Raw genomic sequence first — 18,404 nt, 5'->3', positions numbered from 1 at the left:
CTCACATTTACTATATTGATTGTAAGATAGCAAAACTAAACAGAGTGCAGACAGACTACTGAAGACTTCTCTCCACATGAACTTCAACCTCTCTGTGAAGGTCAGGTTTAATGCAGTATGCTGCTTTGTTGCTTCTGTACTCTGTGCTCTTTCATTCCAGTAAAACTCCTCAGAAAACATTAGAAACCAGTATGTGACCAATAAACAAAACAATTGACAAAACTTTGAACTATGAAATATGTTAAACTTTGGTGAGCTTCAGCGGGGTAATCCCATATAGGAGCTCCCTCACAAATACCCAGGGGTTAAATTGGGCTGGGGCTGTCCGGGGCTAAGCCCTGGCACATAGGACGATGCTCTGACGTCATCACCCTCACACATTTGTCATATGTTTACAAAAAAGGATATATATGTTAAGACTTTTCTCGTTCTGAATATCTATATTTAGGGTCTATATGTGTTGACTTTACTTTAAAATAGCAGATCTCTGTGACAGTATATAGTTTGGCTTAGACCCCGGCCCCACACGGTAAAACGCATACGCAAGCGCAAAAAAGGCTTCCTTTCAAACGCATTCGATTCATTAACGTGTCCGTTCACACTAGACCGCTGCAAATGCTGGAAACGATGTAGTACTATGTCATGCCTGTAAGTGGCGCTGCTGCCGCCCGAAATACACCAAAAGCAGCGAAGAAGAACCCGGAGCATGGTTGCCATGGTTGCCCTTCTGTTTATTCTCCTCGGTGGACGGCGTGTTCTCCTGCTATATCTCTCAGGTAGTCCACCAGCAGATGAAAAACACCCACCTCTCCGCCTTTTCCAAGGAACGAGGGGACCGTGCGGCAGTTTCCGTAAAAAAAATGTTCCGCCGGTCAACATGTCCCTTAAAGTTTAAATCTTCCGTACAAAATTAGGAAAGTGCCGGTCAGAGGTCTTCTTTGTTATTTATTGAGCTTTAAAACAAATTGATAACGACTCTGTTCTCTGTATAATAATATAATAATATTTAATAAACGGTGACTGCCTCTCTTTTCCTCCCCCTCTTCTGACAGCCCAGCAGCAGCAGGAGACGTGGGGAGAGGGAGGCGGGCTCTTTCATCGTTATCAGAAAATGATCATATAGGGCACACACGGAGCCGTTGGACCCCCAGAGCGTTGCGTATGCCGGTCTTCCCACCTTGGGACCCGTTACCGTAGTCGTTTATTCCACCCCCCCACACTCACACACACACACAGAGCGGAGCAAGGCAACGAAACTTAAAATAATAAGCAGCATTTTACGGCGCGCTATGCATGGGGCCGCCTTGTGGGGTTTCCCGACATGTCGTTTCAGTAAATTAAAGGGTGTTTCATGTTGTCGTTGCTGTGGGACTTCTTAATACCTTGGAAAATGCCATTTAATAATTTTTAATACTTTTTAAAAGCCTTAATTTTCGCTCAATTGATTTATCAACTTGTAATACTTTTTAAGACCCCGCGGACACCCTGTCGTTGTAACTCTCGTTGTAATCGGAGCGGCTCGGAAACACATCTACAGCAGTAACATGATGCAACATACACATTAATGCAGCAGCAATATTAATAGAGAAACATCAGACATAATAGTAAAACACTGCAAGGGAACATTTTATTGCACCAGGAGCTATCTTGGGACTTTTACTGCGACAACGTTGACTTGCCTGTGAATCAAAAATAAACCATAGTGTTGGTGATCTACAGTGTTGTCTTTCTTCTTTGAACACCAGCAAGATCGCTAACACCCTATTTCAACAATCACACACCCTGTCATTGACATAATTAATAGATAGTTTAGCTTCTCATCATCAGTTGCTGTGGCCCACTGATGTTAACGATCGTAACTGAAAGGCTGCCTGCCAAACGTAAACATTCAGCCATGTGACATTCAGCCAAACTCTCGCGAGAGTTTTACACAAGACGGATCCTTTCTAGCCATAACCCGAAATAAGGTCCCATGGACAGGAAGTAGATGGGCGTGACTTCGCCACTCTATAAGGCGGGCGGCCCCTCCTCCACAGCACGGGAGAGGATAAAACGGGACGGCTGAGCACAGCTCGGCCTCTCTCCTTCGCTGCAGCCACACCAGGGACAACACCGGCTATTGTCTCTTCATTACCTTCTGCTTGTTCTATTACCACGTTACTTAATTAAAGTACCCATTTGAACCTTATACCAGAGACTCCATTGGTCTCCTTATTTTAAGTTTCTTTCCTGGGAGCGAGAGGAGCATCACAGTTTTCTTCAGGGTGCATAATTTGACACAACACCGGTACTCACCGGCCCAATTCAAGCACTGTCTACAAACAAAGACTCGATATTTTTCTAAGACCATTTAATGCTTCACATAATAAAATACACAACGACTGTAGCCTGATTATGATTTAGGAACTGTAGGTGTGTGGTACACTGTGTAGGTGTGTGTGTGTGTGTGTGGCACAGTGTGTAGGTTTGTGTGTGGTACAGTGTGTAGGTGCGTGTTGTAGAGTGCTTAGATGCGGAGGACAGATGGGTCTCAGTTGGTTTGGTGTCCTATGCTTACTTTTAATTGTTGTAAATACAACTTTTGGCCCGTAATTTCAATTCCCCATTTCAGCGACCAGAGAGGGAGGGGGGGGACATATCCAGTCTCTGATTGTGTTACATTATTATGAGAGTGCTCTCATACTTGTTTGATTCTGAAATTATATATATTTATATAAATATGTGTGTATATGTCCGCATCTGTAGCCTGTTATTGTCTCATTTTACCGCACTGTCAATGAATTAAAAGTCAATATATAACTCGTCATGAACACATCTGTCCATCAGACAGAGGCTCATTCTCATTTCATCAAATTCCCCTCCTCGACTCCTAGACTCCTCGGTCCTCCGGTAGTGACCCGGAAATTAATTTCAGCGCGCCATGTTGAAGGACATCTCATTTCTCTAAATGCACTTCGAGGACCGAGGATCCAGCGTCGAGGAGGCTCTCTGGAGGAGCTATAACCGAGGATACACTGATGGGTCCTCCACGGCTCCTTCGCGGATGCATTTCCGGGAACAGAGATGTTTCAAAGAGTCGTGACGCACGGCCGGACTTATCTCAGCCAATGACAGCTCTGCATGCATCCCCTGGATATTATTTTATTAACTGCTCTCATCGCGACGCAATGTTTACAGTGAGAACAGCTGTGAGGTCCGTGCAGAAAGCAGAGCAGTGTTTGTAATATATATCACTCAGTATAACAGACCTACTCTCTTTATTTGCTTTAGTTTAGTAGATATGTACAAACAAAGAGTCGATATTTTTCTAAAACCATTTAGTGCTTCACATAATAAAATACACAACGGCTGTAGCCTGTTTTAGGAGCTGTAGGTGCGTGTGTGTGGTACAGTGTGTAGGTGTGTGTACAGTGTGTGCGTAGATGCAGCAGTCAGACTGCGGTCAACTCAGCCGTCTCTCGCGTTTGCTTGGTCAAATGAGCAGTTCTTCATCTTTGAGTGCGCGATTTATAGCGCCTTTACGGTAATTGCCTATAAGTGGCACTAACGCAAGAGAATGCATGTTTTTTTCTGCTACCAACAATAAAATTGGTACTTTTGGACTCAGTACTTTTTAGACTACTACCACAAATACAATCAAGTACTTTTACTATGTACCTTTTGAGTAATCCCCTGTCAAACTCCCATGCAGAGTACAATAATGCATGTTTTCTGCCATCTTTGATGAGAGATAAAATCATTTTTTGCCATAAGTTCTCAGTGAAAGATGTACTGCTGGAAAGAGTGCTACTAGGACTACTACAAGCACAATCAAGTACTTTTATAGTGTACTTTTTGAGTAATACCCTGTCAAACTCCCATGCAGAGTGCATGTTTTCTGCCATCTTTGATGAGAGATAAAATCATTTTTTGCCATAAGTTCTCAGTGAAAGATGTACTGTTGGACTCAGTACTACTTGGACTACCACCACAAGTACAATCAAATACTTTTATTGTGTACTTTTTGAGTAATACCCTGTCAAACTCCCCTGCAGAGTACAATAATGCATGTTTTCTGCCATCTTTGATGAGAGATAAAATCATTTTTTGCCATAAGTTCTCAGTGAAAGTGGTACTGCTGGACAGAGTGCTACTAGGACTACTACCACAAGTACAATCTAATACTTGTATCGTTTACTTTTTGAGTAATACCCTGTCAAACTCCCCTCCAGAGTACAATAATTAATGTATTCTGCTATAGACCTGGTAGGACAACCACTTGGAGCTTAATGCTCTCATGACAGTGGAGACTGTTGTGGACTTTAGGAAGAACGCAGCCCCACCCGCCCCCATCACTCTGTGTGACTCCCCAGTCACTGCTGTGAAGTCTTTCCGCATCCTGGGCACCATCATCGCCCAGGAACTCAAGTGGGAGCAGAACATCAGCTCCCTCATCCAAAAAGCCCAGCAGAGGATGTTCTTCCTGAAGCAGCTGAAGAAATTCAACCTGCCACAGACGATGGTGAACTTCTACACCTCCATCATCGAGTCAATCCTCACCTCCTCCATCACCATCTGGTACGCTGCAGCCACAGACAAGGATAAGGGCAGGCTGCAGCGTGTCATCAGCTCTGCAGAGAGGGTGTTTGCCATCCCTCCACGACCTGCACGCCTCCAGGACCCTGAGGCGGGAAGATAGTGGCCGACCCTTCCCACCCTGGATACAAGCTGTTCACCCCCCTCCCCTCTGGCAGGAGGCTGCGCTCCATCAGGACCAAAACCTCTCTCCATCAGGACCAGTCAACGTCTTCAGCCTCCAGCACACTTTCCCTGTACAAGGCTCATTCCCAATGATCACAACACCTCATATTATGTCTGTCATTAAAGTTACCCATTATAACAATTGTCTTTCCTTTATTCTCTTGTCTCTTCTCTTGAATGAATTACAATAGTCTTGTCTTTAACTAAATGTAAAGTCCTTCTACTGCACCTTTTGAAGAATCCAAAACAGGCATTTGTACTGAATGTGTTGCAGTATTACAGCTTCAACGGTCAGCGGACCAAATGGAGGAGAAAGATACAGAATGTCCTCATCCAAATCGAGGAGGAATCCTCCAAACAAGATCTATCTGCAATTCATGGCGGCACATTTCAAGGGAAAAGAAGAGGTTATTTTCCTTTTGGCTGATGTAAGTGGAGTTATACATTTTGATTTTGTGCAATGAAAATGTATGTATGCCTTTCAAATATCACATTGTATTGTACATTAGTCTGAACATGAAGCTCAGCGCAAGTTCAGGCAGGAAGACCTATCACTTCGTATTGCACGTCATGGCAATACTCGCTCCCTTCACTAAATGATAGGGAGCGCCATTCCTCAGCAAACCTATCACTTCCCTCCATTTACAAGCCTAATCATCGCACCTGGTAATCCCTCTATATATGCTCTCCCCTTTCCCATCAGCTGTCTTCCAGGTGTCAACGCGCAACCCTCCTCCACCCCTTCGCCTCCTGCTTCCAACTCAGGGCCAAGCTCAACCTTCTCCCTTCCAACCGGACCTAAACCACTTATCACCACCACCAGTGTCTAAACCCAGGGGGGTTCATCGGAAACGGTTCTTCCCTTCCCGAATGACATCCTACAAAACCTGGGCCTAATCGCCAAACACAATTTCATTCACTTGCTATAAACTGTCATCATTATGTTCATTTATATAATGTGACCCGATAATAAACATGTATTCCATACATCACGTCTCTCCTGAGTGAAATATTATTGTGTGTGTGTATGTGTAGGACTGCAACCAAGGATGAAATTGAGGCCCAACTGACCGTACCAGGCACACCAAGGCTCATCATGTTAGGTAAGGTATTTTGTTTGACACTTTACTTTTGACATGTAAAGCTGAACATGTATTTTAATTCCACATGTTTTGTATGTGTGCTTCATACATATGATCTCTACAGTATTTAATTATTTCAGTTTTGAAGTAGAAAACATTTTCAATGATATGCTGACTTTTCCATTTTGTCCACTTCTCTTGCAGGAGACCCTTTTACTTTCACATAATTACAGAAGATTTACTGTTGTCATTTGATGTTGTGACCTCAATACTTGTGATTTTGTATTTTAATTGATCGGTTGTATTTGAATCTGTCATGAACTATCCAATGTAATCTGTCATGAACTGTTGTATTGCTGTAAACTCCCCTGTATTTTTTTTTACAGTGTAGGACATACAGCAACCGCATGTTCATGCACATACATTATTTGTTACACAAAGAGCAAACCCAGTCCCCAACTTGTGCCTCTTCAAGAGACTTTTGGTCCATATGCAGGCACTGTGTGTGACACCACCGGAAACAGCTGTCACACTGAATCTGCAATAGAAGGAGTGGAGACAAATGAGAGTAAGGCCCTACTTATAACAGCTTCGAGCAATGGTCAACTGCATCCCTCAAGTGTTTGTATTTAGTTTCTGCTTTCATTTAATGCTTTTCTACAAATTGAAATTGTGAAATATCTGAAGTTTCAATATTCATTAAACCTTACCCAGTCAGTGTGGGTGTGATGTGGCATTGAGCCGGGTGGTTTTATGCCGGCGCACATGGCACAGTTGACTTTTTTGTCAAGCACTGATGAAAAGAAAATGCTAATGTTATATCTCAAGTACAACAATATCACAATTTAATTGAAATTAACATTGAAAATGTTTATGTAATTTATGTGCCAGTGTGTCCATGGTTTTGCGTCTGTGTGTGTTTTGAGCACAGCGCCGTCTGCTTTTTGCAGTACAGTAACTAAAGTAGGATTAAGCATACATACCGGTAGTTTCTGTGGAGCTGTGTTCCCGTTTTGTGAGTGCACTGCGCGCGTGCGCACTTGTGTGGCATTGTTTGGACCTAATTAAAATAGCGTCCCCCCAGTAAAAAAAATCCCACTACACCACTGGTCGTTTGTACATTTTGATGGCAGAAAAGACAGGGAAATGTCTTGTTATTCTATTAAGGATATAATATACTTAATCGATAAGATCTGAGAATAATAATATTAATAATAATAGATCAAATCTGCAGACAACAACGGCCTATACAGACATAAATAAGACAGTCTTTGGTTTGTACTTGTTTAACTTACTTGTACTTTGTTTTGTCTAGTTTCTGAACAGATATGAGCTGCGAGCTTGAATGCTAGCTCCGCCTACACAGCGTTACGATAGTTACTGCCCCAGCTACTAAACTGTAATGGAAGCGCAGCATTAAAGTGAGCCGGGATTAGCAAGGCCCAGCGCCATATAGAGAGACTATCTATATGGCGCTGGCAAGGCCTAACCAAGTCGAATTAAGTCGAGTTAAGTTGAGCGAGGCCTGCGGTGGAAGTTAGACAATAGAGAGTAAGTGGGACGGCATATGGTCGCAGCCTCCTGACAGAGGGGAGGGGGGTGAACAGTTTGTGTCCAGGGTGGGAAGGGTCGGCCACTATCTTCCCGCCTCAGGGTCCTGGAGGCGTGCAGGTCGTGGAGGGATGGCAAACACCATCTCTGCAGAGCTGATGACACGCTGCAGCCTGCCCTTATCCTCGTCTATGGCTGCAGCGTACCAGATGGTGATGGAGGAGGTGAGGATTGACTCGATGATGGAGGTGTAGAAGTTCACCATCGTCTGTGGCGGGTTGAATTTCTTCAGCTGCTTCAGGAAGAACATCCTCTGCTGGGCTTTTTGGATGAGGGAGCTGATGTTTTGCTCCCACTTGAGTTCCTGGGCGATGAGGGTGCCCAGGATGCGGAAAGACTTCACAGCAGTGACTGGGGAGTCACTGGCTGCGTTCTTCCTAAAGTCCACAACAGTCTCCACTGTCATGAGAGCATTAAGCTCCAAGTGGTTGTCCTACCAGGTCTATAGCAGAATACATTAATTATTGTACTCTGGAGGGGAGTTTGTCAGGGTATTACTCAAAAAGTACACGATAAAAGTACTTGATTGTACTTGTGGTGCTAGTCCTAGTAGCACTCTGTCCAGTATTACCACTTTCACTGAGAACTTATGGCAAAAAATGATTTTATCTTTCATCAAAGATGGCAGAAAACATGCATTATTGTACTCTGCAGGGGAGTTTGACAGGGTATTACTCAAAAGGTACACGATAAAAGTACTTGATTGTACTTCAGAACCATCAGAACAACCTTCTGGATCCGCACCAGTCTGGTTTCAAGGCAGGTCACTCAACAGAAACTGCTCTCCTTGCTGTCTCTGACGAACTGCACACTGCTAAAGCAGCCTCCCTCTCCTCTGTCATCATCCTTCTGGACCTGTCTGCTGCATTCGACACGGTGAATCATCAGATCCTCCTTCGCACTCTCCAAGAACTTGGAGTTTCAGTCACTGCACTTTCCCTCCTCACCTTATACCTCAAAGACCGCACCTACAGGGTTACTTGGAGAGGGTCCGAGTCCGACCCTTGTCAATTAACTACAGGGGTCCCTCAGGGCTCTGTTCTTGGTCCCCTCCTCTTCTCCTTGTACACAAACTCGCTCGGGTCTGTCATTAGCCCGCATGGTTTTTCATACCACTGCTACGCTGACGACACCCAACTAATTCTGTCCTTTCCCCGCTCAGAGACCCAGGTCGTCGCACGCATCTCTGCTTGCCTAGCAGACATCTCTCGGTGGATGTCTGCTCATCACCTCAAGCTCAACCTTGACAAGACTGAACTGCTTTTCCTTCCGGGAAAAGATTGTCCCACTCTTGACCTAACAATCAACATCGGCACCTCTGTTGTTTCCCCGACTCAGACTGCAAGGAATCTGGGTGTGGTCCTAGATAACAAACTGTCCTTCACTGCAAACATTGCTGCAACAACCTGCTGCTGCAAATACACGCTTTACAACATCAGGAGGATACGTCCCCAGCTGACCCAGACATCAGCGCAGGTTCTGGTCCAGGCCCTCGTCATCTCACGCCTAGACTACTGCAACTCCCTCCTGGCTGGTCTACCTGCATGTGCCATCCGACCTCTGCAGCTCATCCAGAATGCAGCGGCTCGTCTGGTCTTCAACCTTCCTAAATTCTCCCACACCACACCACTCCTCCGCTCCCTTCACTGACTTCCAGTAACTGCTCGAATCCACTTCAAGACACTGGTACTTGCGTACCATGCTGCGAATGGATCTGGCCCTTCCTACATCCAGGACATGGTTAAACCGTACACCCCAGCACGTGCACTCCGCTCTGCATCGGCCAAACAGCTCGCTGCACCCGCACTGCGAGGGGGACCCAAGTTCCCGTCAGCAAAAACACGTGGGTTTGCTATCCTGGCTCCAAAATGGTGGAATGAGCTCCCCATTGAAATCAGGACAGCAGATAGCTTACACATCTTCCGACGCAAACTGAAAACTCATCTCTTTAGACTCCACTTCGAGCGATAAAATTACTAACAAAGCACTTATATACTAATAAAGGGCTGGCTTTCTAAATGCCAGTTGAGTAGCACTTGAAATGTTTGGCTCTATGAAACCTGATGTACTTATATGATTCTGTTTTCTTAAAGGTTGTATCTTCCTGGTCGAATGCACTTATTGTAAGTCGCTTTGGATAAAAGCGTCAGCTAAATGCAATGTAATGTAATGTAGTACTTTGTAGTGGCACTATTTTGGGTCCCTATTCTCAACATGCCCAGACTTGTAGTGATTTTCACCTCGTTTTATACTTTTTCGCCTCATTCTGAAAGAAACAGGTGAAATTTGCTAACGTGACGGCCATCTTTGTGATGGTGATGCTTATTGTGCGAGACCAGAGACCTGTAGTTCACTGAGCGGTTTCACACAAAAAAATGTGTAACTTCACAGTTTTACGACACATTTTTATTTTTTTGACTTGCAAAATGTTCTTTTAATTTGACCAACATCATAATATTTGTCATTCCTGGCACAATTCAAACGGGATCGAAAGATGACTTTTCTCTCTTCATTGACGTCAATGTATAATTTTCCGCTTCCGGGATCCCATGGGTCGGAAGTAGATGGGCGGGACTTCGCCTCTCTATTCAGTGTGGACGGATTGAGACAGCGTGGTGTCCAGAAAGCTGCAGAGACTTCAGGGAGAAACCTCTGTGTGATGGACATCCTGTCTGTTGGTTTGGAGAGGACTGATGGAGGAGCCCATGCTGGGCAAAGCTGATACCAACTGCACAGGCCTAGTCTGTCACTTTATTTGACTAAATGTGTTTACTTATACATTTAATAGGTTTACACCTTCTGTCCATATGTGCTTTTTATTTAAAACATGTTTGATTAACTTTTGGTTCACATTTCAATAAATTGTATTTGTATTTGCACTCCTTTTGTCCATTATTCTTACTGAAAAGGTTAAATTACACATTCACATCTGACTGAAGATTGCCCCATTTATTTGTGACATTGCAAACTCTGCGGTACAAGGCACAAGTGATGTGAAGCTCATAAAGCGAGGTAAATACAAATAATCAGCTGATGGAGTGTAGATGTGGAAATAGGTGCATTCCATCAGCTGACTGTTTTTACAATAAATGTAGTTTCTTCGTGTACTGGTCTTAAAATCTCATAGCATCAGCTTTTAATTTTCCTCTTGGATGTTCTTCTTGACCCTCACAGAAGGAGAACATGTCGTGTCTTTCAGGCATGTCCTTTCCTAACAAAAATTACAGGAAACATAAAACATATTATTGCAGAACAAGTGTGTTATTTATGAAAGCGGTGTGTTTGTGTGTTTATGGGCTGTGGATATAATTATTTTGTAATTGTAATGTTTTTTTTTATTTCAACAGTGAGCTACAAAGACAATCAGATTATGAATGAACAGTATGAAGTTCGTCAACATTGAAATATATGTTATTATCAAAATAATATTTAACTGTTATAAAAATGTAGTGCAACTGTAGAAGCTTGCTCTGTTGTCTCACTGAAAGAATAACTTTTACCACGTTTTTTACAGACAATATTGAGAGATAAATAGTAGCAGTTCTCACTGTGTTAAATATCTTTGCCTTCAATACATTAAATTAGAAAGCTGACAAAATCATATTGCTTGTTAACATCTAAATGTAACCTTTTGCATCGAAAAAACCCTCAACTTAACTGATGTGTAGGTGATCTAGTATTGTTTAAGGGAATGTATATCAGTGTATTAAAGTCAATACTTCATTCATTTAAACCAATATCTTTCTTGATTCTTTGTACAGTATGAAAAATAGAGTCTTTATACCTGTGCTGAAGTTCACTGCTGTGAGGAGTCCAGTTATGTCTCTCCCTCTCTGGTCCAGCCTGTCTGCATCACCTGGACACCTTAAACAAACATATATATATATATATGTAAAGTACCATGTGTACAAACAATATAACTGATTCTCTTCTGTTGAACATGTTGGATTGTGTATTGTCCGAGTCAGGGTCCTTTTTATTTTACTGTAACTTTGGAAGTTGTGTTACCAATGCTTACTGTTTATTTGATACCCATTTGGTAATGCAATTAATAAAAACAACAAGGTTTGGGTTCGTTTTTCAGATGACTGACGTTAACGTGTAAGCTCAATAATGAACTCCAGCTCAACCAACCATATTGTAATATCTAAGTAATCATCTTGAAATATGACATTAATAATTGTAATATATACACACATCTTATTGTGAGGTGGATTTCACATACACTACTACTTCGACATTAGGTACATACTTGAGCATAGCCAATTTAAATTAACCTTAGTGATGCATACAGTTCCTACCTACATAATAAAATATCTCTCTAAGTAACAAGGATGACCTTATTTTATCAACCTCAAACAGAAGCTGTTTGTTCAAGAGTATTATCCCACTTTACACTTAACACTTCTCTATTTCGTTTTAACCTTTATATATACAGTCTATGATTTTAACTTGGAGGCTACGATTAGCATCGTTAGCACCGATGTAGCTACCACTCACTTAGCCTTAACATTCATTACGTCGATTAAAATCATTAACACATAAATAAAGCACTCGAATTTCCCTTACCGCAAAACCGCATTCATGCACCGTCTGTTTTAACCGCAGAGTGGGTCACAATAGCCCGATATATAAGCATGAAGAACAAACAACCACGGCCGGCTTCAAGTTGTGTTTCCTGGATGAACTGACCAGGCAGAGTCCCTGTAGCTAGCTTCACGGAGCAGCTAGCAGAGAGACAAGAAGCTAGCAGTAGCAGTCACTTGACAGAGCGGTCACTCAATTTGACCAAGCCCTAATTTATGCAAAAACTTTAAGACCTAATATAAATAAGAGGGTCGTGTTAACAAAACAATTCACTCACAGATTCATAATCATGAAGGTGGAATCTAACTATATCGATAATAAAATGTATGGAGCCAGGGGTAGAAACATGTTTTTTTCTGCTGTAAAATTGGGCATTTTAACATGGAGGTCTATGGAAATTGCTCCTTTCTGCAGCCATCGCCTATCAGCCAATATATGAACTGCAGTATGTAGCACTTCCGTATTGGCGTCCCGGCTCTTCCCCAGAGTTTGCGCTTGATTACAATGCATTCATGTGATGACTTTCAAAGAGTAAAGCAAGCACTGCTGAATAAAGTATGATTTTATCTTTTACGAAACGTTTTTTTTCATATGGAATGCAGTTGGAGGTCAACCCATCACAGAGCTTGAGAACTAATCACGGGGTTTGTCAAACAGAGCACATGGTGTAGTCCTAAACGATAGCTGGGGATTCTGGGTAGTGTACTGTCTTCTGCTATCCTTTACTCCGAAAAAATATTTGTTTCTCTGAATCGAAGGGGGAAAATAAAAAAGCATTTCACACAATTTAAACCAATCAATGTTGTGTGATTAACAAGGTTAATCTGGTGTTTTTTAGTCGATGAGTAGTGCAGATATCACTGTAAAATCAATCGACAGTAAGGGGAATAGGGGTGTACAATTCTCCGTTATCCAATGGGAATGGAAGCTCACATTGCCTTTAAGGGCAGCCGACAGAAACGAATGCCGTGCTTCCATGAGCGTCAAATCCCGCCGCAGATGGGAATACATTGCAATCAGTTGAAAGCTATTTGTGTCCCTTTATGAAGCTGAAGGAGCCTAGGAGCATCACAACTGCACGCCACGGGACCCTGACCAAACGTCGCTCCTGGACGATTAGGGAGTGAGAGTGTGTTGGAGGAGTCGAGGAGGGGAAATTTGAGTATTGAGAAACGTCTATGGCCAAGACGCAGGACAACACGGCGACGCAACAGCCGGCGTCGGCGTCGGTGAGTCCTCTGGTGACTGCTTGGTGTGTCAGGGCCTTAATATGTGCAATAACAATAAAGTTGAATCTAATCTTGAGCAGGAACAAATGTATTTAATTAGTACATATCTGACATTAACGATTAAACACATGTGTGCATTCTTTATAAATGCAAACCTAGTCAAGCCGACTCCGGAGGTGGCGGTATGCACCTTAAAGTTGTTTGCAATCCGCCAAAAAACCAAGAGAAGAAGAAGAAGAAGGCGAAGAAGAAGAAGAAGAAGAAGAAGAAGAAGAAGAAGAAGAAGAAGAAGAAGAAGAAGAAGAAGAAGAAGAAGAAGAAGCCGACTCGGAGCTGTCCGACTTCAGGCAAGCTTTTTGAGACCTCCCCCGGCTGCGATCGGCTATTCTCGTCTACTTTCGAGACGAGCCGCAACGCGTCTCAAACAAGCCTATTGTGGGGCAGCATTTTCTCATCTCCTTTCGGTGAGGGAGGTCCAGTGGTTCCTAAGCTAAAGGAGGTTATAAAGGAAGTTTGAAACCTCCTTTCCTATCATCATAATTCGAACGGCACTTATCATGGTTGCCACAGAGGCGACTTCTGGGTAATTTCACTCGGTTAGGAAGGTTCCTAAGCTAAATGGACTATTCGACTGCAGCCCACGAGAAACAGGGAAATTCGTTTTAAGAGCAATAGGACGTCCTTTCTTCCGGAGCGTCACGTGAAGCGACGTCCGTTTGTGATGACACCGCACAGCTGTTCGTCTGACAGCAGCCAACAGGGTGTTTGTTAGTACACATTTACTGACACAAACATTTGTATCATCTGTTGTAGACCCAAATACATTAAATAAAATAAGAACTCATTCTCAAAAAAGAGAAATGCCATTCTTAAAATAAAAGCGATCATGAAAATGTTTCCAATAAATGAATAAAATGATTTTTGACCACTTTGTTGTTCAGATATATGACATATTTGTAACTAAATTATACATTAATTTAAACAAAACACAGAATAGACTGAGGAGTGACTCGTGAGTTCAGTGGCGGTTCTAGACCAATTTTTTTTTTTTCAAAATCTTTTTATTGGCTTTTTGACAGACATCACAGTTGCAATACATTAGGTACACACGTAGAGAAGATGGTCTGTAGGAAGACTAAATAGTTACCCCACCCCCCCACCCTCACCCTCACCCCTATGGGCTATGATCACATTATAAACAAGACATCAATCAAAAAGTTACAAAACACCAACATAAAAAAAATAATAATAAAAAAAAATAAAAGGGGATAAAAATGACATGAAATACGAAGACCAATAACTGAAAATTACATAAAAATACAGATGCTTCTTCATGTTTTTAGTCAGTAAAAATAAATACCAGGGAAATAATGGTACTGCAAGTTACATGAGGAAACAGAGAAGACAAACAAAGCAATGGTCGAGATATTAGGGAGATAAGGAAAGGGGGAAGTGAAGGTCTCTCCCCCCCCCCCCCCCCCCCCCCCCCCCCCCCACCGGGTTCATTCACAACTCATCAGCATCAGGGTTGATTGTCAGGTCATTGATTAGCAGTAGTAAGGGAGTCCAGGTCTTATGAAAGAGTGTCAGGGATCCTTGAAGTGAAAATCGTATCTTTTCGAGATTAATACACTGTAATAGTTCCTGTATCCACCTGTCATGTGTGGGCGGGGAAACGTGCTTCCACTTCAGAAGAATGGAACGCCTGGCCAGCAGGGTTGTGAAGGCGATGACCCGCTGGGTCGTGGTGGGCATGTTCTGTGTTGGGGGGATGCCGAACAAGGCAGTTAGAGGGTTAAGGGGTATGGGTGTGTTAAGGGCCTGTTCAAGGGTTTTGAAAATACTAGACCAGAATGCATTCAGGCTGGGGCATGACCAAAACATATGTGTGTGATTGGCAGGAGATTGCTTGCATCTGTTACAGGCATCGCTTCTAAGAGGAAATATTTTGGCTAGTTTAGCATTGGTAAAGTGAGCCCTGTGGAGCACCTTACACTGCATTAGACCGTGCCTAGCACAGATAGATGAGGTTTGCACCAAACGAAGAATGTCCCTCCACTTACTGTCAGATATGTCTACACCCAACTCACCCTCCCAGGACTCTTTTACAGATGTAGTAGAGGCTTGGTCAAAGGAGGCAAGTTTTCCATAAATAGTAGATACCAGCCTTTTTTGGTCACAATCAAGGGTGAGAAACTGGTCAATTCCTGACTCAGGGGGGCGGTTGGGAAAATGGGGAAATTGCTTTTGAGCAAAATGTCTAATTTGGAAGAAGCGGAAAAGATGACTATTTGGCAGGTGATATTTGGCTGACAAGGATGCAAAGTCAGAGAAAACCCCATCCTTGTAAAGATTACTGATTGTGACAAGCCCGTTACCAGCCCACATACGGAAGGTGGGGTCCGAGCAGGATGGGGAGAATGAGTGATTATTTAGTATTGGAGCTAGGATTGAGGCTCTGTGTAAGCCATGTTGCCTTCTGAATTGAAGCCAAATCTTAATAGTACTGGTAACAATTGGGTTGACTGAGATTTTGTGCATCATTACGGGAAGTTGGGAGCAAATCACAGAGTGTAAGGAGCTAGAGGAGGAGGAGATCTCCATGTGAACCCATGGTGGGCTGGAGTTAGGAGTCTTGGGGCCAATCCAGTAAAGGAGTCGGTTAATATTAGAGGCCCAGTAGTAGTGACGGAAGTTCGGGAGTGCCAAGCCACCCTCCGACTTGGGGAGCTGAAGAATTGATTTTTTAAGACAGGCGGGTTTATCATCCCAAATGAACGCATTTAGTTGACTGTCAAGACTGGTGAAAAAAGATTTATTGATGTAAATTGGGATATGCTGGAAGAGATATAAGAATTTCGGCAGAATTACCATTTTAATAAGATTGACACGGCCAACAAGGGATAAGGGAAGGGAAGACCACCTAGATAGATCCGATTTGCATTTAGCTAAGAGCAGTGCTTGAATTGGAATAAAAAAGGTGCCAGTACTCTAAATCAGCAACAAGTATTTGGCACAAAGTCATAGTATATCCTATAATGCTGGTGGGTTTGTCTCTTTACTGTATATTTTATAAAGGCTCACTGTACTTAAACAAAAGGACTCAGGGTGCATCTGAGATTAGAGGGGGTGCAGTGGTAAAGTGCTATTTTTATAAGTGGGGAGTGGATCTGACACCCTCTAGTCTAGGGGGGTCCGGGGGCATGCTCCCCCGGGAACATTTTTTTTTAAATATTGAAGTTAGATGCATCAATCTGGTGCACTTTGAGAGCAAAATGAAAATATATATGGATACCTCTCAACATCCATAATGAAACAACTGTAAACAGATTTACTTTTTCTTTATGGATATAAAAGAAAGTAAAGCTTGACTCCTACTGGCTGGTTAAATGACTCCTCGTCCCTGAGGCCACTAGCAGTTTTTTTTTTAACCCTAACCCAGATTTTTTTTTAAATGTTGGACTTAAATGCATCAATCTGGTGCATTTTGAGGGGGAAATAAAGAGACTACACCCATATGAAACAAAAATGTATACATTTAAATAATCATAAAATCATAAGTACATGGCCATAACCAATAACATACAATATCCAATATGAAAAAACATTGAAACTTGTTTATTTATTTGTTTTTGGTTCATTTATAGTTGTGAGTGTGTCTGTGCTCCTGAATCGGCCTCTCCTGTCTCCCTCCTCTCCCCCCTGCTCCTCTTTGAGGCAACAGCAAAGACTAGTTTTAGCTCTCAACAAGTTTATCTTACCTTTTTTCACCTAGTTAACATTTTGTTTGTATTATTCATGCATATTTTACTAATCACTACCCCCTCAAATGGAAATATGTGTTTACATAAATGCTGACCGAACCGTTTGAGACCCACTGAGATAACTTAAACTAAGTTAACTATCTAAAGACTCAGAGAGTAATTTACCTCACCAGAGCTGTAGTTATCAGCCTCTCAGTCTGACAGCAAAGGACTCTCCCTCCACCTTGTTGTTGAAAAAGCTCCTTATATCCGTTAGCGCAGCTAGCTAGCACCAGATGCTAACAACAATACACGTAACCGGTGCGCGCGCTTTCTCGCTCGCTCGCGAGCACAACACACACCCTCCCGAGCTTGAATGACACACAGAGACCAATCGAGGGCATGAGTATGATCTTTATGAAAGTGGCAATGTCGGCAGGCCACGTCATGTAGACAGCCAGTCACCCTCTGTGAGGCAGAGTCAGACCCACATTTGCGCTGCGTTAGGTTTACAATATATACGTATATTGCCGGCGGCTGAGTACCGGCATTTTACTGAGTACCGGCACCTTGCCGGTACTCAGTAAGAAGTGCCGGTACCACATGGGTAAAAATCAGAAGTGCCGGTACTGCGTACCGGTGAGTACCGGCCCAATTCAAGCACTGGCTAAGAGTGGTTGAACATTTTTGGGAAACAGATCTTTAAAGGAGCTGGTGATGGACACCCCCAAGTATCTGAAGCCATCTGATGCAATATTAAAGGGAAAAGCGGTTGGGGGGAGTGTCTTCGCCAGTTGGTTTACAAAAAATAGTTCGCTCTTTTGGAGATTTAATTTGTAGCCTGATAAACGACCAAACTGCTCAAGGATTGACAATATAGGAGGGAGAGAGGACACAGGATTGGAGACGTATAGGAGAAGGTCATCCGCGTAAAGGGAAAGTTTGTGAACTATACCATGACGAGTGATGTCCTCAAACCCATTATGGCCTCTGAGCCATATAGCTAGAGGCTCGATGGCTAAATTAAACAATAGGGGAGAAAGCGGGCAGCCCTGGCGTGTCCCACGTTGGAGAGGGAAAGTAGACGATTGAATGCCATTTGTGTTTACCGATGCAGAAGGTGAGGCATATAAAAGCTTAATCCAAGAAATAAATTTTGAGTCAAAGCCAAATTTTTCTAAAATGAAGAACAAGTAGCTCCACTCCACCCTATCAAAAGCTTTTTCCGCATCGAGTGAAACTATGACTTCGGGGACATTGGACGGGGGCGAGAAAATAACAATAATAAATAAATAATAATAAAGTAGCCTCCTGGTGTTGAAGAAAGAGTGTCTCCCTATCATAAAGCCTGTTTGGTCAAGCGGAACTATAGAAGGTATCACGAGTTGGAGGCGGAGGGACAAAATCTTAGC

The 18,404-nt window shown here is 42.8% G+C and overlaps 1 protein-coding gene across 2 annotated transcripts; it reads left to right on the top strand.

Moving 5' to 3' along the window:
- The first annotated feature begins 4,196 nt into the window (after nucleotides 1-4,196).
- Nucleotides 4,197-7,376, top strand: LOC307022872 (uncharacterized protein). Of its 2 annotated transcripts, XM_079655777.1 has the most exons (3): nucleotides 4,197-5,168; nucleotides 5,444-5,843; nucleotides 6,027-7,376. In XM_079655777.1, the coding sequence occupies exon 1, from the start codon at nucleotides 4,277-4,279 to the stop codon at nucleotides 4,676-4,678; it is 402 nt and encodes a 133-aa protein (XP_079511903.1). In that variant the 5' UTR covers nucleotides 4,197-4,276; the 3' UTR covers nucleotides 4,679-5,168; nucleotides 5,444-5,843; nucleotides 6,027-7,376. The 2 variants fall into 2 exon arrangements, with proteins under 2 accessions (XP_079511903.1, XP_079511902.1); XM_079655776.1 differs by having other exon boundaries at nucleotides 4,197-5,843.
- Nucleotides 7,377-18,404: the final 11,028 nt, after the last annotated feature.

Source organism: Notothenia rossii (assembly GCF_949606895.1).
Source record: "Notothenia rossii genome assembly, chromosome: 10".
Classification (NCBI taxonomy): Eukaryota; Metazoa; Chordata; class Actinopteri; order Perciformes; family Nototheniidae; genus Notothenia; species Notothenia rossii.
The sequence above is the reverse complement of the archived record's forward strand: the minus strand, read 5'-3'. Positions and strand labels throughout refer to the sequence as shown.